We start from the raw sequence: 22,470 nt of genomic DNA on the forward strand, positions 1-22,470 counted from the left end.
TTTACAATGTGCTTCACACTTACCTGTTCACACGCACACCACTAGGGAGTCAGCCTCCAAACGTTTTGAGGATAATCAAGATGCTAAATGGTCTGAATTTCTATAGCACTTTTCAAGTCACTGAAGACCTCCCGAAGCGCTTTACAATGTGCTTCACACTTACCCATTCCCACACACACTCTCACACTAATAGGGAGTCCGCCTCCAAACGTTTTGAGGATAATCAAGATGCTAAATGGTAAACAGTCTGCATTTCTATAGTGCTTTTAAAGTCAATGAAGACTTCCCAAAGCACTTTACAATGTGCTTTACACTTACCCATTCACACACACACACCAATAGGGAGTCAGCTTCCAAACGTTTTGAGGATAATCAAGATGCTAATTGGTCTGCATTTCTATAGCGCTTTTCAAGTCAATGAAGAGCTCCCAAAGTGCTTTACAATGTTCTTCACACTTACCCATTCACACACACACACACTCTCACACCAATAGGGAGTCAGCCATGCAAGGCACCCACCTGCTATCAGCTATATTAGAGATTCAGTGTCTTGCCCAAGGACACTTCGACATATAACACGGAGTAGCCGGGAATCGAACCTGCCACCTCTTCATCCCAAGACGAGCGCATTACCTCAGTACAATGAAGTCTTTAAAAATCAGGTATTTGGATTTCAATGCATGAATAAGAAAGTCATTTGGTTGAAAATTAAAAGAAAATGTTCTCCCTTTTGAATTCTTTTCTGATAAAAAATTCTTGTCAATCATTTCAAAGCTTAAATATGAAAACGGACATGCACGCTTCCTAGAAGAAGCCGTTCGTTGCAAAATGACCAAAAAAAGAGAGGGAATCCATGAAGAGTGGATCTCAATACATGCAAATTGTCCTTGGATGCTGCCGGCATCCGACCGCGTTACCATAGCAACCGCATCTTACTCCATCTTGTGCCATTGAGTCACAAGAGTGCCTCGTTTTTCTCTCTTCTTCTCTCTTTTTTGACACTCTTTTGCTCACTCCCTTAAGTATGCGACTGTATTGTAAAATCTAATTCTAGTTTGCCATTTTTATGGATGACTTTTAGCACTTAGAATGAAAACCCCAAAAAGGAATGAGACTAAAAATTCTTCGAGAAAAAAATATATATACTCAAATAAAGAATCTCATCTCATCTCATCAGCTGCACCGCTTATCCTCAGTAGGGTCGCGGGGGTGCTGGAGCCCATCCCAGCAATCTTCGGGCAGTGGGCAGGGGACACCCTGAACTGGTGGCCAGCCAATCGCAGGGCACACAGGGACAGACAACTCGCTCGCTCAGTCACACCTAGGGACAATTTGGACCGGCCAATTCACCTGAAATGCATGTTTTTGGAATGTGGGAGGAAACCGGAGTGCGCAAGCACGGGGAGAACATACAAACTCCGCACAGTAAGGCCGGGAGCTGGATTTGAACCCACGCAGGAGGTTCCCACGACCTCAGAACTGTGCCGCACACGCGCTAACCACTGCGCCGCCGTGCTGCCCCAAATAAAGAATACATATATTATATATATACTTACATACAGAATTAAAAACAATATCCCCCCCCCCCCAAAAAAAAAAAAACGGAAATTATTCTGAGTAACAGGGAAAAAATGCAAAAAAACCAAAACAAATATCCCCCAAAAAATGAATTAGAACAATATCGTGAAAATGAAAGACAACCAAAACAATCAGAGAATAGGAAAAAAAAACAAAAATCGGAAAAACAACAAAAATAAAACGTATTGCGAAAACGATCTGAAAAAAAAGGAGGGTGGGGGGTGGTTAACGAGATTAGACACCGCACCCCAGAACTAAAGTGGTAAAACCCTTAAAAAGATAAAACCGGGAAAAAGATAAAAAACAACTGCCGTTCATAACTGGTGTTGCTCTTAAATCGAATTTGCAATGTATCAAAGTGGTGCTCGTATGACGAGGTCACGGTTCAAAGTTCAAGTTCGGGCATATAGAAGAATAGCTTTCTTCTCGCAAAGGACGAAGCCGCATGCAAGCTTGCATCGCCACCTACCGTTTGTTTTTTGTATTGCTCCCCTAGAAGGTGGGAGGGCCCTCTCGTCGCCAAAATTCAGAGGTACGTTCTGAAAGATCTACAAAAACAAAAAGGGGGGAAAACAACACAGAAGCGGGAAAAAAAAGCCAAACGAAATAAACAAGAAGAACAAGAGAAAAACAACCCAAAGGAAAGCACCACAAAAAGAAAGGGAAACAAAAAGAAATTCCGGTAGTCAGAAGCCAAAAAAAAGAACAAAAACAAAGGACAAAATATGAAAGCAAGAAGAAAATAACGATGAATGAGCAAAATATGAAGAAATCCTTTTTTTTCATTGAGGCAAAAAAAAAACTAAAACAAAAGTAGGACAGCAGAGTCGAAGAAAAGAGATGAAAGAAACTCCCATCGCAAGAAGCAAAAGAAAAGAATGAAAACCAGAGAAGCGGGAAGGGCAGAGACAATATATATTAGAGAGAGAGAGAGAGAGAGAGAGTTAAACATATTTTAGGGAGAGAAAGAGAGAGGGAGATAGATAAAAATATATCTATAGAGAGTAAGAGAGAGAGAGAGAGAGAGAGAGAGTTATACATATTTTAGGGAGAGAAAGAGATAGATAAAAATATATCTATAGAGTAAGAGAGAGAGAGAGAGAGAGAAATATATCTAGAGAGAGAGAGAGAGATCTAGAGTGAGAGAGAGAGATCTATAGAGTGAGAGAGAGAGAGAGAGAGAGATAAATTGAGAGGGATAGAGAAATATATATATTAGAGAGAGAGAAATATATCTATAGAGAGTGAGAGAGAGATAGGGAGGGAGAGAGAAATATATCTATAGAGTATGAGAGCAAGAAAGAGAGAGAGAGAGAGAAATATATGTAGAAAAAGAGAGAGAGACATCTAGGAGAGTAATATATCTAGGTAGAGAGAAATATACCTGGAGAGATATCTATAAAGAGAGAGAGTGATAGAGAGATATCTATAGAGAGCGAGAGAGACAAATATATCTATAGAGTGAGAGAAAGAGAGAGAGGGAGAGAGAAATATATCTATTGAGAGTATGAGAGCAAGAAAGAGAGAGAGAGATACATCTAGAAAAAGAGAGAGAGAGAGATCTAGGAGAGTAATATATCTAGGTGGAGAGAAATATACCTGGAGAGATATCTATAGAGTAAGAGAGAGAGAGAGATATCTATAGAGAGAGAGAGAGAAATATATCTAGAGCAAGAGCTAGAGAGAGAGAAATATATCTAGAGAGAAAGAGCAAGAGAGAGCAAGAAATATATCTAGAGCGAGAGCGCGAAAGAAAGAGCAAGAGAAGAGAAGAGAAAAAAAAGAAAAGAAGAGAAAAAAAGAGAAGAAAAGAGAAGAGAAGAAGAAAAGAGAAGAGAGCGAGATATAGGGCGGTGATGGTTTGTCGTTTCAGGCCTTGACTCTATGCCAACAGACAACATTTCAGCTTATTAAAGAACAGCTTTTATTGTCCGTTTCCTAACAGTCCTTATTTCGGAGTCCACGGCAAGTGCCCCCATACCACACGCAAAGCATCGAACTGGCAACAATATCCAGCATGCACAAAACGCCACAAATCCTGCGCAAAAGTCTGGATTTTTACACGATCTCATCACTTTTTCCTGGATTTAAAATGGGTCCAATCCAAAAGATTTTGACAATCGACATCCATGTTTAATTCCATAAACAACAAAAGATCAACATTTCTTTCCAGGATGTGCGACGCTGTAAACGGGTCAAACAGGCACTTGTATTCTTCCGTTTCGTACGGAAATGATTTGAAATAAACGAGGAAAAGACGCCCATTTGATCAGAAAGATAGAAAGTTAGAAGAAAGGAAAAATAAAGACGTGAAAAGAAAGAAGAGAGAAATCGGGATAATAGGAAAAATACAAAAAGGAAAAGAGAGAAATAAGAAAAAGACAAATAATCAAAAAATGACATCGAGAGAATTTTAAACAAAGGGGGAGAAAAAGAGAAAACGAAGATAAAATGTTTTTTTTTCTCAACAATTCGTGGAATTCTTTCCAAAAGGCCACCAGGGGGCGCTTCAGCACAAAAGGTGTACCGAAGAAGACGCTCATTGGACGACTACTCATCAAAATGAAAACCCATTTGAGTGCCGTTACTTTCGCGTTACTCCCGCGTTACAGGCACTCTCGGGAAAAGTACTCAATTACATATAAAAGCTCACCAGTGCTGGGTCATTGTAATTTTCTAGTAAAACGATTCATTTGTCTGTTTAACCCCCGTTTTAAGGTAATAACATGCTCATAAATGGTTAGTTTAGAAATGCAAATACATACAATTCCAGTTGGTGGGCTATTCTATTCTATATCTATGTCAAGTGTTAATCATTATTTTTAAGCAGTTCAGATATAGAATGAGAATCTATCATTTATTAACATTTTCATTTTTATGGATTTATTTCACACAAAAAAACTAAATTCTAATTTCATAAAGCAAATGAGTAAAAAAATGGGCAGTTCTTTAGCTAGCTATCTGGCTATTTTTTTAGCCAGCTATTTAGCTAACATTTGATCTCCTTTTGCAAGTCATCAAGCTAAATTTAGTCGGTTTCTAGCTAGCTTACTAGCTTTGTTTTTAGCGTTCTATGCAGCTATTTAGATTGTTTTTTTGTACTCTTTTAATCAGCTATCTCACTTTGTTTTTAGCTTTTTACTCTTTTAGCTAGCTATCTGGTTATGTTTTTAGCCAGCTATTTAGCTAACATTTGATCTCTTTTTGTAAGTCATCAAGCTAAATTTAGTCGGTTTCTAGCTTGCGATGTAGCTTGGTTTTTAGCGGTCTATTCAGCTATTTAGATTGTTTTTTACTCTTTTAGTAAGCTATCTCTCTTTGTTTTTAGCTTTTTACTCTTTTAGCTAGCTATTTGGCTATCTTTTTAGCCAGAGATTGAGCTAACATTTGATCTCTTTTTGCAAGTCATCAAGCTAAATTTAGTCAGTTTCTAGCTAGCGGTGTAGCTTGGTTTTTAGCATTCTATCCAGCTATTTAGATTGTTTTTTGGTACTCTTTTAATCAGCTATCTCACTTTGTTTTTAGCTTTTTACTCTTTTAGCTAGCTATTTGGCTATCTTTTTAGCCAGAGATTGAGCTAACATTTGATCTTTTTGCAAGTCATCAAGCTAAATTTAGTAAGTTTCTAGCTAGCTATGTAGCTTTGTTTTTAGCTATTTAGATTGTTTTTTTTACTAGACTTTACTACAGTTATCTCTTTTGTTTTTAGCTTTTTACTCTTTTAGCTAGCTATCTGGTTATGTTTTTAGCCAGCTATTTAGCTAACATTTAATCTCTTTTTGCAAATCACCAAGATAAGTTTAGTCAGTTTCTAGCTAGCGATGTAGCTTTGTTTTTAGCATTCTATCCAGCTATTTAGATTGTTTTTTCTTCTCTCTTTGTTTCTAGCCTTTTATTGTTTTAGCTAGCTATATTGCTACCTTTAAAGCTAACAACGGAGCTATGTTTTTAGCTATTGAGCAAGCCATTTAGCTAGCATTGGACTATTTGCACGCTATTGAGCTCACATTTGATCTATTTTGCTAGTCATCAAGCTAAATTTCGAAATCCTTTCTAGCTAGCTATCCAGCTTTATTTTTAGCTTTCTAGCAGACTATTTAGATTGTTTTTTACTCTTTTAGCCAGCTATTTCTTGGTTTCTAGTCTTTTATTCTTTTAGCTAGCTATATTTGTACCCTTAGAGCTAACTACGGAGCTACCTTTATAGCTATTGAGCAAGCCATTTAGCTAGCATTTGACTTTTTTTGCACGCTATCGAGCTCACATTTGATCTTTTTTGCTAGTTATCAAGCTAAGTTTCGAAATATTTTCTAGCTAGCTATCTGGCTTTGTTTTTAGCATTCTATCCAGCTATTTTGATAGCTATTTACCTTTTTAGCTAGCTTTTTAATTTGTTTTAACTGTTTCACTTTCTAGATAACTATCGTGCGACTTTTTAGCTATTTAGCAAGCCATTCGGCGGAGTTGCTATTTTAGAAATTTGTATCTAAATCGGTGCCCTTTTGCGCTAATCACTAGCAAAAATTAGCTTGTGTTTGGAAAAGGTTGGAGACCCCCACTCTATGGTCTAGAACAGGGCTGGGTGGACTTTTGAGTGGGGGGCCGCATTGCATTCAAAAAACTAATTGTATTTTTTCGGCCGAGAGAGATGGGCCCCACCAGGCTGTACTTGCCCAAGACACACCACAGGAAACGGTGCCCTTACCACCCGGGTGGATGAGGGATACCCATCTACCAATACAGTATAAATCTACTACCTCGCCAATAAAGGAGGGAAAAAAGGGTAAACCCGTTAAGATTTTTCTTGTATCAATTTTAAAAAGACAAATCTCCATTTTTTGGCCTTTCTTTCATAGAAATCCAGGTTACAAAAAAAAAGAAGAAGAAAAAAAGAATTAGAAATAAATGTTTGTTTGCCCTTTAGCCTAAATGTATATGCAAGTTTTACCTGCGCATGTTCTATTTATTCTTTCGGTTTCGGTAAATAAACCATTTCTTTAAAATGTTTTTGGGAAAACAAGGTAATATATCATATACTTTTCAAAGGAAATGAGCTAATAAGCATTGAAATATTCAAAATGCAAAGAGGCTAGCTTGGAAGTGGTTTGTTTTTTATGCTAAAAAAAATAATGATAAATATAGCTCTTTGAATGTTGGGGACACCGGGGACAAAAGCAGCACCGAATCGACATTTTCATTAGTAATACTTTCTTTTTATTATTTCTTACAATTATTTTCAATTTTAGCTGGCCGGATTCAGAAGCCTGACGGACCGCATGTAGCCCCCGGGCCGTATTTTGCCTACCAAGAGTCCAAAGTCGACATTGATCACAATAAAAATAACCGACGCGTGACCCTGCTTAAAGACGATCGGATATACAAAATCCAGGAACGAAAAAATGAAAAAAAGTTAGGAGCGCTAGTACAAATGTTACTTGACAGGCACTTAGAAAGGTATTCGGGGACCCCGACGACTTTAGGGGCCCCAAAATCCTTGAAATGTTCAAAATCCTGTACGATATATTAATTTCTCATTTATCATACAAAAAAACTCAGTAGGTGCTACGTTATGATCATTACTCCATCCATCCATTATCTGCACCGCTTATCCTCACTAGGGCCGCGGGGGTGCTGGAGCCCGTCCCAGCTATCCTCGGGCAGTGGGCAGGGGACGCCCTCTACTGGTTGCCAGCCAATCACAGGGCACACAGGGACAGACAAGTCACTCGCTCATTCACACCTAGAGAGATTTCGGTTGGGCCAATCAACCTGACATGCCTGTTTTTGGCACGTGGGAGGAAACCCACGCAAGCACGAGGAGAACATGCAAACTCCACACAGGAAAGTTCGATTTCGTGACCTCAGAACTGTGCCGCACACGTGCTAACCACTGCACCGCCGTGCTGTCCCCATTTCTATCTCATCTCTTGATTATTTTTTTCCTATAAAAGGAAAAAAAAAAAAAAATTTGCTTCCAGTAAAACGTGCAACAATCCAGTGCATCACCAAAAATATCTAGAATTCTATAAAGTTCAATACCTTTTCAATACTTGCCGTTTTTTCCAGTCTTTGGCACACTTAAAACACAACATTTTGTGTCTTTTAGCGCTCGAAATGAAAAGAAAGCGACAATGAGCCGTCAAATTGTACACACTGTCCCTTTAAAAGGTTATTGAGATGCACTTTCGGGAAGAACGGATCTGAAAACGGACTGTTCTCCATTATTTTGCTTTACGAAACCGATTCCAGGCTTAATCTCATATATCAGGGGTGTCAAACTGTGGCTCAGGGGCCAAATGGTAAAGAAAAACTCAAGGGGGCCAGACTAGTAGCTGTAGGGCTGGAGGTCGTTTGGAGGCTCATAATGTTGTGGATTAACTGTAAGTCAGCTTTGAGCTGCCAACAGAATTGCTAGCAAACATCTGGATGTTATGAAACAACGTTGATACAAGAAATACCAAGATGTTGACTGAGCCGAGTCAGGGCGGGAAAAAACAATTCGGAATCTATGAAAAACATCACATAATCCCGAGAACACAGTATAAAAAGCCAGCGTCTCTAGGATGGACTTTGAACGTGGCTCGTGCGTTGCTGAATGTATGCTGAATAAAGGGGGTTCCCTTTCCGCCATATCTCGTCTCTGCATATATTTTACCATTAAGATGCAGAGGTGTAACATTCCATGATGAAATAATTATAGAGGATTTTTTTTTTTCTCAACATTTTTTTTCCTTCACAGAGGTTTCATCTCTTGTTTCTCAACTGCGCATTAGTTGAAAAAGCAGAGCAATTGAAAAAAGTTCAACTCTAATTAATATAACTCATGGAAACTGCTAAGGGACAAAAACAGAACACAAAGACTAATTTAAGAGAAGTATTTTTCCTGCTCTTTATTTCCAAACCTATATTTAAAGGTTAGGTGCGTCATTTGAGGTGTTCTTAAAAAGTCAAAAGTAGAATATTTTCTCTCCTAACTACTGTATGTGTTAACAATGTTCAACTGAGTTCAAAGAGCCTTTATAAAAAATATATTCCACCGCACCTATTAGCTTTTATCTTACCTTTAGCACCGCTGTTCTGGGACTCGCAACATATAAAACTTAAAGAGGGAGGGGGTAGAGAGTGATTTCATGCTCGTCCCTTCATTTTTTTGTTAGTCTAGCCTAAAAGTGATAAACGTATGAAAAGGTCTGTTTCAAATAAAGTCAAAATGCCAACCCAAACCGCCCAAAAAAGTTCATTGAGGCTGCGATCATTATTTTAAGCCATTATTTCAAGTTGCAGACAACACCTTTAAGTTAAATACAGTGGGTGTTTTCCTTAAATGTTCTCTGGTTGATAAATGGTAATCAGCGAAAACAACTTCAGAGGACAGTTTGCTTTGTGAGTGGCGCCTGGCTTTGAGAACAGCAAGTGGACATATTTAAAGCTGCAGGTTGTAGTTTGACGGGATTTTTCTCTTGTGCTTCTCTCAGCATCGGATTTAATCTGTACATTTGACACCCCTGTTATATATTATCATTAGAAGCTCAGAAATTCCTTGTTTTTCCCCCAGTTTTTTACCGGGACGTGTAGCCCATCTGGTGCAGTTTCCTGAGCAGGATCTGGCTGAGGTCGAAGGTGGTGAAGCTGATCCCGACGGCGATGGGTCCTTTGACCCAGTTCATGCTGAGACCTTTATAGAGTCCTCGGACCAGGCCCTCCTCCCGCACGATTTGCCGCATGGTGCCCAGCACGCTGGCGTAGGTGTGTCCCGTCACGCCCGCCGTCTGCATCCGACGCCGTACTACGTCCAGGGGGTACGACGCCGACTGCCCGATCAGACCGGCGCACGCTCCGAAGGCCAGACGCTCGTAGGAGTAGGGCTGCGGCCGACCGCTGCGTTCTGCAAAGAAGAGTGGGAGTTTTCCGAGTTATGTCGCAGGACAGGAACGGAGACGGGACCCGATAGCGTTCGTTTTACTCGGGTAAACAGGTCCAGAAAAGGGGTCGGCAACAGGTATCAGGCAGGAAACAGGGCAGGATGGTGTCGGAGAGTACAAAAGCTTGCCTAGCTGAGAGCATAGGTTTGCAGACGGTCTGACGGCTACCTTTCGGAAAACAGGTCGATGGCCAGGACAGGGGAGCAAAACAGTAAAGGGTCCAGAAAAGAGGTCGGCAACAGGTATCAGGCAGGAAACAGGGCAGGATAGTGTCGGAGAGTACAAAAGCTTGCTTAGCTGAGAGCATAGGTTCGCAGACGGTCTGACGGCTTCCTTTCGGAAGTGGGGAGTTTAAAAGAGTCCAACAGCCAATCAGGTCCCGTGACGACTACAGTACAGCCCTTAAAACGTTGCAACCATGTGTTTGACTTTGTCTGATTTTTAGACATTGTGAAAGAGTTGTAAATGTTTGACCCCTCTTTCCAGAAGTTAATCCATGAGTGTGCACGTTTAACTAAACATTGTATTTTACACATTGGGAATGTCTTGGCGTTTCCTAAAGTGGACATTTGGAGACGACTAAAGTACAGCCCTTAAAACGTTGCAACCATGCATTTGACTTTGTCTGATTTTTAGACATTGTGAAAGAGTTGTAAATGTTTGACCCCTATTTCCAGAAGTTAATCCATGAGTGCGCACGTTTAACTAAACATTGTATTCTACACAATGGGAATGTCTTGGCGTTTCCTAAAGTGGACATTTGGAGACGACTAAAGTACAGCCCTTAAAACGTTGCAACCATGCATTTGACTTTGTCTGATTTTTAGACATTGTGAAAGAGTTGTAAATGTTTGACCCCTCATTCCAGAAGTTAATCTAATCCATGAGTGCGCACGTTTAACTAAACATTGTATTTTACACATTGGGAATGTCTTGGCGTTTCCTAAAGTGGACATTTGGAGACGACTAAAGTACAGCCCTTAAAACGTTGCAACCATGTATTTGACTTTGTCTGATTTTTAGACATTGTGAAAGAATTGTAAATGTTTGAATTCTCTTTCCAGGAGTTAATCCATGATTGCGCACGTTCATTTTCGGCATCGGTTTGAATACACGTTGTAAATATGAATAAGCGCAGTGGTAAATTGTGACGCGGCCGCTTTAAAAAGGGCGGAGCTTGCACTCTGTCTCTAACAGGAAAGACAGGAGAGAGAGGAAAACAAGCGAGGGAGCTGATTTCCCTCTCGTCTCATAGTTACATAGTAACACCGGGGTTGAAATGTAAAACTTATTCTACAGATTTTTGCAATGGAAAAGGCTAGTTTGCCGCACCCGGGGTTTATCCAATCAGAATTCAGTACCTGCGTGAAGTTTTTTCAGCGTCTCGTACGTGAAGAAGCTGAGGCCGGCGTAGGGGACCACGCCCAAGATGGTGGGCGTGAAACCTCGATACAAGGTCTTCAGGCCCTCTTCGCGGGAAATGCGGACAAACACGTGCAGGATGTTGCTGTACCTGCCGGCAGAGGAGGTTGCCATTTTATTTTCAATCGTGCTGAGAAAAATAATCAATCAGGTAAGTCAAGTCCTGTTTACAAGACGTCTCAAAGGGCTGTACAGACTATGATGACGCCATCTCCTGATCCTTGTGTTGAGAAATAAAATAATAAAATAAAGATGTAGAATACAAAAATACCCAATATAAATAATAAATAGTGCTGCAGAAAGTAAATAGGGTGATATGCAAATGTGGGGGTGGGGTTCAATGTGGGCTTTTACTCCCCCGGGTGGAGTTAAAGAGACTCATGGCATATGTTTTATTTAAACTGGGGTAGTGAACTACTAAATATTCTTGGTATTTGATAGTTCCGAGTACATCCGTGTGATTTTGTGGGCTTCTTTTTAATTGTTGCCTTTTTGAAGAAAAAAAAACGGTTGTGGTAGCACTATATTTTTGCCTATTTATCCTTTTTTAGTTTTCTCTTTTTTCCCCTTTCTATGTTTATATCATGGATTGCCATGTCTAATCTCACTGTAAACAATATTCTCTTTGTTGTTGTCAATGACAATAAAGAGGATTCTGATTAGAGTTTTTTGTTGTAGGAGGAAGGGAAACAGGCAGGGATTCATTATTTTGGTTTTTATCGTCTTTCACCTGAAAACAATAAAAAATTTGGTGTGTCGATTTTCCAATTGGGGCAGCACGGTGGCGCAGTGGTGTGGTGTGTGCGGCACAGTTCTGAGGTCATGAGATCGAACCTCCTGTGTGGTGTTTGCATGTTCGCCCCGTGCTGGCGTGGGTTTCCTCCCACATTGCAAAAACATGCATGTCAGGTTGATTAACCGAAATCTCCCTAGGTGTGAATGAGCGAGTGAATTGTCTGTCTCTGTGTGCCCTGATTGGCTGGCAACCGGTTCAGGGTGTCCCACTGCCTGAAGATAGCTGGGATGGGCTCCAGCACCCCCGTGACCCAACTGAAGATAAGCGGCGCAGATAATGGATGGATGGATAGATTTTCCAATTGTGTTCGTCGTGACATTTCAGATGTATTCGTAAACAGAGTCTCCTCACATTTCTTTAGGCGTGACGGCCATCCGAGCGCGCACCATGTCCAGAGGATATGTCAACATGGCTGCCGTGGTGCCCGCCAAGGATCCGGCCAGTAGTCTTGGAAGTGGGGGAAGAACCCTGGAACAAACAACAGACATTTTCCTGCCCTCGAAAAACACGACGTTGAAATTCACGGATTTCAAGCACCCGTACAAACAAATGAAAGCGTCTGTGTGTGGGCACTCACTTGTCCGGAAATCCATAACGGTCGCCCAGCAGACTTTTGTACTGCTCGTGAGCACAAAACTGGATGGCGGCGTAGGGGATAACGCGCACCATCGTGGCCGAGTTCCCTCGCCACAGCGAGAAGAAGCCATCCTTGAGATACGTGCGGTAGATCAATTTGTAGGCCTCCTAAAAAACAAAACAGGATAAGTGATATTTCCACTAGATGTCACTCCGATCGTGTCTTGCTAATAGAGAGGGGAGAGACTTACTTTAGCAGAAAATCTTGCAGAAGACACTGAAAATAAAATAGATTTCAGACAGTTATTCCAAGCCCCAATGGTGTAGAAATACTTCATTTCAATACAAAAAGAAAATTGCTTTAAATTCTATTTTCAGAATCTAATTGGGTGGTTAGCGATCCGGCCACTTTCGGAGCAGACCATATTGCCTCGCCCCAGAAATATACACAAAGAGCAGAGAAGTTTTGACGGAGAGGGAGACGTTGTTTATTGATATTCGTCAGCGTTCAAAACAGCGTTCTCATTCGTCTAAGAGACAATCAGCTTTCTTATACCCTCCGGAGCAAAAACATCACGTCAGAAATATCACAATTGACAGTGTTTTTGCAATCGTCCGCATGTTTCTCATCAAAAGTCGCCGTGACCCAGCCAAGTCCCTGACAGCTTCGCTGACATTTAAACTCGGGAGAAACAAGCCTGGAATTTCCTGTCCAAACGAATGTGTCCTCATTATGTCAATAAGCACCGACTTCATTATTATACAACACCAAGGGGTGGTTCTCACAGTTTCCCACGCGAATCAACCGCATATTGTGTTTATCATGACGGAAGCAATACTCTAAACAGATTATAATTTCAACTCTAAATTGTGGATTATCCATGGATATGGATAATGATTGATCAGTGCAAAAGAAAATTATATAGAAAACACAAATAAATAATGCATGTGGTTTGATTCCAACAAACTACGTTTTATTTACATGACAAGGAAAATGGAATCAAACGAAAGAATAAAGAACATTGTTGACACAAGCAAGGGTGAAAGGAGAAACTCTTCTAACAACTTAACAGTACTGATCGATAAACCCGTTTTTAAGATAATTAACTCATTCTCAAATGATCAGGAATTATTTCATATCCCCTAATGGACAGGTTGTTGATTTATCTTTTCTTGCAGAACTCTAAGAACAAAGGGGGGCCCTCGAAGGAGGGATGTGTGTGTAAGGCAACATATGTCCACAAAGGAAGAGTAAGAAAACTATTTTGTATCCGTTTTGGCGGTGGATCTTGAGGCTTTTATCATCCGGACGACAGGGACGGAGAGAACCGCAGACTCTCCAAGCCTCATGGCAAGGCTCCAAACTATGGGCCTACTCTAAATCCAGGCCTTTTCTGAAAGCATGGTCCCAGGGGGACTAAAGTCAATAACCATCCCAACGTCCTCTCCATCCCCTTTTCAGAAAAGAGCGCATGAAGAAAGAGGCAAAAAGGCATTATCGCCTCTCTTTTTAAGGCTGGATGGTGTCACTGTTACTGGAGGTGGGTCCTGTGACTGGTGAGTTCCTGTTAATGCTTTTCAAAATAACCAATTATAATAGGATAAATGTCATGCCGACACACAATGAAACAAATCCTCTATCATGAAACATATGCAAATTATTAATTTGGCACTTTTTCAACTGTTTCCTTCTCTAGTCAGTTAGGCAGTTGGATACAGGTTATGGCTTGCTACTAGCCACTTCTTGCTCCTGCTTTGTCTGTAGGTGTCACTCGCTTTCCACAGCTGCTCTTGCAGATGTCACGGAGTTCCATGATTCAGGCATCTGGCGCTTTTTTCCCCACTCTCTCCTTCTCTAGCCAATTAGCCGCTGTTGTCATGGTTATCCGCCTGTGCTTGGTCTTTCAGCATCACTCGCCTTCAGAAGCTGCTTATTAAAGCAAAGTGCTTTGATACAGGCATCTTCTACTTTTTTCCCCACTGTTTTCTTCCCTAGCCACTCACGTCAGTCACGCGACGCGGCTACGTGTTTTGGCATACCGCTACTGGTTTTGTTAGAGGCTCCTGCTTTGTCCTTCAGTGTCACTCCTTTTTCTTAGTAGAGTTGCACGATTCAGGATTCTTCCACTTTTTCCACCGCTTCCTTCTCTAGCTATTTGGATGCAGGCTATGACTCTCTGCTAGCGACTATTGTTGTCGTTAGCCGCATCTGCTTTGTCTTTCAGTGTCGTTCGCTTTCCACGGCAAAATTTCGTGATTCACTCATCTTCCACTGTTTCATTCTCTGGCCACTCACGTGAGGCACTTGGCTGCAGATCATGGCTGTGCACTATCCATTCTAGCTGCTGCATGTAAATAAAGCTTGCACTTGGAAATTTGTTGTTGGCCTTTTTATTAGCCTCTCCCGCTAACTAAAAAAGTTATCCACCATCAACTTCCACCACAGGATGCTAAAGTTAGCATAGCGCTAAATCTCCTGCCCGCTGCTATCAATAAACAGCAGCTTGCACACCCCAACGGAGCTTTATCGTCGACGGCGACTTTAATCGGGCATGTTTATGGACTGTACTCCCAAATCCATTCAATTGTGGACTGAGCAATTCGGAAAAACACTGGACTATGTTTTCCTTTGTTTCTTTGTTTCCTTATCCTCACTGTAAATGTGGAACTGGAGTCGTCCAATTTCGTTGTCACAGCATGTCCCATGTTGTAACAATGACAATAAAGGCATATTTTATTCTATTCTTCTATTCTATTCATCCCTGACCAACTTCTGCGGTTGGCTCTTTTCAGCCGCTCCAGACGCACTTTGTTATTGCGTGCTAACTTTCATGTTCTGTCGCTCGCTGAAATTCATACAAGTTCATTTAAGAAAATGAAGAAAAGAAAGTAGCGTTGGCAAATTTGTCTTGTGGTACTCGTCTCAACTTACAAACAAAATGAATCACATCAGTATTATGGTTTCTGCACTTACCTGGTTTCAAGTTAACGGATGACAACGTTTGAAATGAGATCTCAAATACCTGAGCCGACTAGAAGTGGCCATAAACTTTATAAAGGTTTTACGATGTGTGCTCCTTGCCTCCCCTATAGTCTAAATATAAACAAATATTTCCCTAGGACCCCCGGCCACCCCCCTGCTTGCCTTGAAAGATGATTTTGGTCCTGTCCAACGGTGCCACCGCCGTTTTGGCCACCGCTCCCGCCAAAGCTCCAGAGAGGAGCGAGTTGAGGACCGAACGGGTCTGCTTAAGGCCCTGAAAAAGAAACAAAAAAACAGAGTTCATTCCATTTGCGGTTTCTGAACGTCAACAATGTGGAGATGGATTATGAAATAACGGGGCGTCCGAGAATGATTGATGGCCGCCAACGGGCCAGTTTGGAAATCTGACGAGATGACCTTAAATGAACAAATGCAAAAAAAAAGCTGGACATAAATATTATACCCCCACAATGGACCCCATACCGTGCTGAGCCACCTGGAGCAACGTGTGAGCTATGTCAAGATGCTCTTCCTGGATGTTTAATCTTGTCGTAAAGAAATCTCACTACGTTGTTCATGAAGTCATATACTATTTTATACACAGTTATATCTTATGTAAAGTGAAATATACTTGTCCTAAGTTTGACCTCAGCCTTGAGTGCAACTTATTAGAAGGGTGCCTGACATGTATGTTTTTGGAATGTGGGAGGAAACCGTAGTGGAAACCCAGGCAAGCACAGTGAGAACCTGCAAACTCCACACAGAAAAGTTCAATCTCATGACCTCAGAACTGTGTTGCACACGCACTAACCACTGCTCTACCGTGCCGCCTATTCTATTGTTTATTTTAAATTCAATTAATTATTTTGACTTTAAATGATTCTTAACACAGGATGCTTTTTAAAAATAATTGTATTGTTATTTCAGTCATGTAGTGAGGGTTAGTTTCTGCAAAACAACAAAACACAATGGGACAAATCAACATAAGTATGGGATTGGTCGATTTTCCACCGAAATTTGGCTTATTTACAACCAAAGAAGCAGTTACTTCTTTGTAGCCGGCAAACTACTTCAACCCAAAATAAAGATGACCCCCATTTAAGCACACATACCCCGTGTGTTTGAGAATGAATATTTGTTTGAGTTAATAAAAAAGCATCGTCGTGTTTGTTTTACTCCGCAACACGTCCCGGAATTTCTCCAAGGCAAAATGTGGGCCCCTGGGGGCCCGAGAGAGATTCGTAAGACCAAATTATGGACTGACTTGTGAGTGGTTGGGGTCCCGGGAGGGCAGCACTTCTCCTTGAGCCAGTGCCGCGTGTCGATCCGGGGCGGCGCTCCCCATGCCCGAGGACTAGAAGTAACTCATGGGCCGCGCCACTAGGGGGCGATCACACCGCCGCGTGAAAAGGAAAAATCTGAAAAACAAACATACCACTTGAAACGTGTCTCCCTTCCACAGTGACTTAAGATCAATGAAGCTCATTTTGACCTTCGTTTTTTTAACAAGGGTTTGAAAACAAGGTGAAAGCAGAGTTCTTTTGTAAACATGTCCTCAAAGACTGCAAACTAAAAGTTTCTGGATGTATTTCCCTTTAACAAGGTGGGCGTGTGTGAGAAAGAGAAGAGCGTACTATTGCTCCGCCCACCTCTACCGCTCACCCAATCAATAGTTCTATGTGCTTGGCAAGCATTTGTGGGTAGTTACAGTTTATGATGTAGGTTTTTGATCATAAAGAGTGCTTCCTGTATGAGGGATTCTTTAGCAATGTACAACCAAATTCTTTGTTTTAATGCGACACCTTGACTGTAAACCAAGTAAAACTGTGGTCTTTATAGACTAGACCGAACAGACAACATCAAAGAGTATCTTTGGCCAAAAAAACCCGACATTAAGCTTTCCAGATTTGCCAGAGTGCAACGAAAGAATTTGCCGTATTGGTTGTCCATCGATTCGATGATGACCATCTTCTTTTATTTGTGAGTCTGCTGATGTTCGCGAGCCATATGTACCCATGAAAAGGGCCATAAATGGCTTGCGAGCCATATGTACTCATGAAAAGCATCACAAAATTACTGATATTCTATTTGGCTGAACTACGCCCCACAATGCCTTTCTCTTCATTCAGTTCAGAAACGCGTGTGCTTTGCACTGTTATGGGTACCGTGGCGGGCAGCACGGCGGCGCAGTGGTTAGCGCATGTGCGGCACAGTTCATGTCTTGGGAACCTCCTGCGTGGGTTCAAATCCAGCTCCAGACTTTCTGTGCGGAGTTTGTATGTTCTCCCTGTGCTTGCGTGGCTTTCCTCCGGGCACTCCGGTTTCCTCCCACATTCCAAAAACATGCATTTCAGGTGATTTGGCCGGTCTACATTGTCCCAAGGTGTGAATGAGCGAGTGAGTTGTCTGTCCCCGTGTGCCCTGCGATTGGCTGGCAACCAGTTCAGGGTGTCCCCTGCCCACTACCCGATGTTTGCTGGGATGGGCTCCAGCACCCCCGCGACCCTACTGAGGATAAGCGGTGTAGCTAATGAGATGAGTACCGTGGTTTGCAGTGATGCTAAAGGGAGAAGCAAAAAACATGATTACCATGGAAATGAAGCTCGTGTTCATCAAGAAATTTGAAGAAGGCATGCGCATGGTTACCCTCACCAAGGAATATAGCCACAACCAATCGATGATAGAGATAATTTTATGACAAACGCAATTAAAATCCTCTACCGGTATGAATCGCAAGCAGAAGTTTCCAAACGAGTTTTATTTTGAATCCGCTGTTGGCATCCACCTGCTACTCCACTCGACCAAGTTTTCTTCTCCTCGATTTTTGTCGTTTTCAAAGCTATAAAACTGGCGTCATAAACTATGGAAGATTCGTAGTATTTGGTTGCACCGAGTATAGCAAAAAATATATTTGTAGGTTGATGACTTCATTTTCAATGCTTTTTTTTTTAGTTTAGCATATTCCCAACAATAATATGAACTATTTCAATAAAAGCTGGGTTACACTGGATTTGTTTACAGATATTTTGTTCGCGGCGCATTAAATTTTGACCTTCGTTTGGAGGTGAGTAGGTTTAAAGGGATATTGTGTATTATTTAGCGCCTCCTAGTGGTAAAAAAAAAAAAAACTTAATTCGTTACAAAAAATGTATTGATTTGCATAACAAACAAAAACATCCTCTAAACATGCATTTATTAAAATACTCGTAAGTCGAGAATTTGCGTTCAGTTGACATACTATGAGGCTCACCTAGAGGGAGCTGAAATAAACGTCAGCCATCTTGCTGCTACGGGTACTCCAAAAAAACAAACACCTCGTAAAAAGCTCAGCCAAGAAACAAGAAAAATGTCGCGGTTCACTCAATTTGAGATCTTCCTTGTGCTTTGTAGCACTCGTTTTAGCTTGCACGACAAGGTGCCCTCTAGTGGTGAATCATTACACAGTGTTCCTTTAAAAAAGTAGGTGAGAAGGTTCCTTTGTGTACCCTGGCTACATATTAGCCACCTGGCAACAAATTCTTTCCCAGAATATCTCCTGAAGTGCAACGCGGTTGACTTGTAGGTGAAAGGTGCCATGGGTGCCGCTGCCATTACATGACTCAATAGCCGTTAGCTAGATGGCTAGGTAAATAGCTTAAAGGATAGCTTGATCGTTAGCTACAAAGGATTCCGAATTTTAACTTGATAACTGGCAACAAAGATAAAATGTTAGCTAGATAGCATGCAAATAAAAATGTACAAAAAAACCTAGCTAGATAGCTTCCTAAATAGCATAAAAGGTAGCCTGAAAGTTAGCTAGAAAGACAAACAGATAAAAAAAACTAATTTAAAGCGAGATAGCTAGCTAAATGGGTGAAAAGCCATCAAAATATTCAGCTAGAAAGCTAAAAACAAAGCTAACTAGCTAGCTAGAAAAGATTCCAAATTTTAACTTGATAACTGGAAAAAAAGATAAAATGTTAGCTGGATAGCATGCAAATAAAAATGTAAAAAAACTAACTAGATAGCTTCCTAAATAGCTTAAAAGGTAGCTTGAAAGTTAGCTAGAAAGATAAACAGGTAAAAAACTAATTAGGAGCGTGATAGCTAGCTAAATGTATAAAAAGCCATCCAAATAGTCAGCTAGAAAGCTAAAAACAAAGCTAGCTAGCTATAAAAGATTCCAAATTTTAACTTGATAACTGGCAAAAATGATAAAATGTTAGCTAGATAGCATGCAAATAAAAATGTACAAAAAAAACTAGCTAGATAGCTTCCTAAATAGCTTGAAAGTTAGCTAGAAAGATAAACAGAAAAAACTAATACGTAGCGGGATAGCTAGCTAAATGGGTAAAAAGCCATCTAAATATTCAGCTAGAAAGCTAAAAACAAAGCTAGCTAGCTAGAAAGGATTCCGAATTCGAGCTTCATAGCTGGCAACAAATATACAATGTTAGCTAGATAGCATACAAATAAAAATGTACCAAAAAACCTAGCTAGATAGCTTCTTAAATAGCTTAAAAGGTAGTTTGAAAGTTAGCTAGAAAGATAAACAGGTGAAAAACTAATTCGGAGCGGGATAGCTGGCTAAATGGGTAAAATAGCCATCTAAACAGTCAGCTAGAAAGATAAAAACAAAGCTAGCTAGCTAGAAAGGATTCCAAATTTTAGCTTGATAACTGGCAACAAAGATAAAATGATAGCTAGATTGCATGCATATAAAAATGTACACAAAAACCTAGCTAGATAGCTTGCTAAATACCTTAGTTAGTTGAAAAGGTAAACGGGTGAAAAATTAATCAGGAGCGGGATAGCTAGCTAAATGGGTAAAAAAAAAACCTAGCTAGATAGCTTCTTAAATAGCTTACAAGGTAGCTTGAAAATTAGCTGGAAAGATAAACAGGTAAAAAACGAATAAGGAGCTAGATAATTACCTATAAGGGTAAAAAGCTAAATAGCTAAAAAGGTAGCCGGATAGTTAGCAAAAAAAAAAAAATGCACATTTTATAAAACACATTCATTGGAATTGAAATTGTCGTATTTCCTGTAAAATAATGGCGAGCGGACCCACTCGCGGAAAGTGAAAATCAGCCAAGTAGTGTCACAGCGGACGTGCCGACTCACAGAATGAGAGCGAGCGATACAGAGAACAAATTTCAAACTCTGTATTTTAAATGAGTTTTTGGGTGAGAGAGACAGCGAGTGCGAGCGAGAGAGAGAGACAGAGAGAGAGAGAGAGAGAGAGAGAGAGAGAAATGATCTGAAATGATGTGCATTTCTATAGCGCTTTTCAAGTCAATGACTTCCCAAAGCGCTTTACATTGTGCTTCACATTTCCCAATAGCGGCCTTGTATTGCAGCCATGTAAGGCGCTAACCTGCTTATTGGGGGTTCAGTGTCTTACCCAAGGACACTTCGGCATGTAACACGGACAAGCCGGGATTCAAACTCGGATCCCTTAATCCTAAAACGATCGCTCTACCTCCTGAGCTACTGCCGCCCCGAGAGCGAACCAGAGAGAGAGCGAACCAGAGAGAGCGAGAGAGAGAGCGAGAGAGAGCGAGTGTGAGAGCGAGTGTGAGAGAGAGAGTGCAAGAGAGACAGAGAGAGAGTGCGAGAGAGAGTGAGAATGTGTGTGAGAGAGAAAGAAAGAGAGAGTGAGACAGTGAGTGTGAGAGAGACAACCAGAGAGAGACAGAAAGAACCAGAGAGAGAGAGACAGCGAGTGCAAGAGAGAGACAGAGAGACAGAGACAGAGAGAGAGTTCACGAGAGAGTTCACGAGAGAGTTCACGAGAGTGATCGCGAGAGAGTGTGCATGAGAGAGAGAACCAGAGAGAGACAGACAGAGAACCAGAGAGAGAGAGAGAGAGAGAGACAGCAAGTGCGAGAGAGAGAGAGAGAGAGACAGAGGGACAGAGTGCGCGAGATAAAGAGAGAGACAACGAGTGCGAGACAGAGAGAAAGAGAGAGAGAGAGACATTGATTGAGAGAGAGAGATAGAGAACCAGAGAGACAGACAGCGAGTGCGAGAGAGACAGAGTGCGCGAGATAAAGAGAGACAAAGAGTGCGAGACAGAGACAGAGAGAGACAGAGAGAGAGAGACAAAGAGAGAGAGAGAGAGATACACACACACAGAGAGAGAGAGAGAGAAAGAGACAGAGAGACAGAGAGAGGGAAAGAGATAAAGCAAAAACTAAATATATTATCATGAGTGAAAAAAATCTGAGACGAAAATAATATTCTGAATAACAAATACAAATGACATTTTATATATTAAAAAAAACTCAAATCGTTATGAAAAATAAATTCAACAAAAAGATCATTTAAGAGTAAGTACACTTGTATTTTTGAGAAACACGAATGCCACGTTCAATTCAACTCGGAATTTCTACCCCAATTCGAACTATCGACAGGAATCTAGTCAATCACCCAAAAACCCGGGCATACCCTTGAACATGAACGCATCACCCCGCGCCTTTAAATACCACAATCATAAATAACATTGACACCATTTCTTACCTTTTTCCGCCACTTTGCCCAATTTCCGACGCTTTTGTCGATTTTTCCACAGTTCTGAACTTTAATCCCGAAATAGTTTCCTAACAAGCCAGAAAAGTTAGCCAAAGATGGTGTTAGATAACGCTAGCTAGTCGTTAGCTTCGCGCTACACAGCCGCTGACGTTCTTCATGGTGAGTGCGCAAACTACGTCGACTCGAAGGTGAGGAAACTTTATGGCGTCATACGGAGACCAACTTGGAAGAAATTCATGATGGAGTTGTTCGCCGGTGACTTTGTGAGGCTGACATCGTCCATGCTGGCTTCTCCTGTCATCCACTCAAACAACCCAGGGCTGCTCAAGCCCCGCCCACATTATGTTTGGAAGGTTGCGAGGCATTGTGGGAAATGGAGTCTTAGCGGGGACAGACCAAAACAGTATTCCAATGCACAAAACTCAGAAAACAAAGAATTGTTATTTAAAAAAACAGCAAATAAATAATAACTGAAAAACAGAAAAAAAATGTATCTGAAAACAAACAACAAAAATCTGAAACAAAGAAGGTTAAAAGAAATTCCTCAAAAAGTGAAAAAAAAAAAAATCCAGGAAAAGTATACAAATCTCTCCCAAAACTGGGAAAAAAAAATCAGGAAAAAACAAACAAAAAGTTCCTCGTGAAGAAAGGGAAAACATACCCCAAAAGAAAAAAAATAA

At 41.0% G+C, this 22,470-nt stretch overlaps 1 protein-coding gene across 1 annotated transcript; it reads right to left on the bottom strand.

Moving 5' to 3' along the window:
* Positions 1 to 3,649: 3,649 nt before the first annotated feature.
* LOC148377012 (mitochondrial coenzyme A transporter SLC25A42-like) lies at positions 3,650 to 22,115 on the bottom strand. The gene is made up of 8 exons (XM_088352369.1): positions 21,779 to 22,115; positions 16,542 to 16,695; positions 15,440 to 15,551; positions 12,546 to 12,571; positions 12,296 to 12,462; positions 12,070 to 12,186; positions 10,862 to 11,013; positions 3,650 to 9,463 (listed from the first exon to the last, which is right to left on the bottom strand). The coding sequence occupies exons 2-8, from the start codon at positions 16,620 to 16,622 to the stop codon at positions 9,138 to 9,140; spliced, it is 981 nt and encodes a 326-aa protein (XP_088208495.1). The 5' UTR covers positions 16,623 to 16,695; positions 21,779 to 22,115; the 3' UTR covers positions 3,650 to 9,137.
* Between the last annotated feature and the right edge of the window lie 355 nt (positions 22,116 to 22,470).

This window comes from Urocampus carinirostris, chromosome 1 (genome assembly GCF_059441175.1).
Source record: "Urocampus carinirostris isolate Australia breed hairy pipefish chromosome 1, RoL_Ucar_1.0, whole genome shotgun sequence".
Taxonomy (NCBI): Eukaryota; Metazoa; Chordata; class Actinopteri; order Syngnathiformes; family Syngnathidae; genus Urocampus; species Urocampus carinirostris.

What these genes read in the sequence shown, in the direction of transcription:
- LOC148377012 (XM_088352369.1), bottom strand. Translation starts at nt 16,622, where the DNA reads ATGGGGAGCGCCGCCCCGGATCGACACGCGGCACTGGCTCAAGGAGAA. An exon ending in CGTTATGGATTTCCGGACAA is followed by an intron (nt 12,187 to 12,295) that starts GTGAGTGCCCAC and finishes TGTTTGTTCCAG; the next exon opens with GGTTCTTCCCCCACTTCCAA. An exon ending in GCTGAAAAAACTTCACGCAG is followed by an intron (nt 9,464 to 10,861) that starts GTACTGAATTCT and finishes TCTTCTTTGCAG; the next exon opens with AACGCAGCGGTCGGCCGCAG.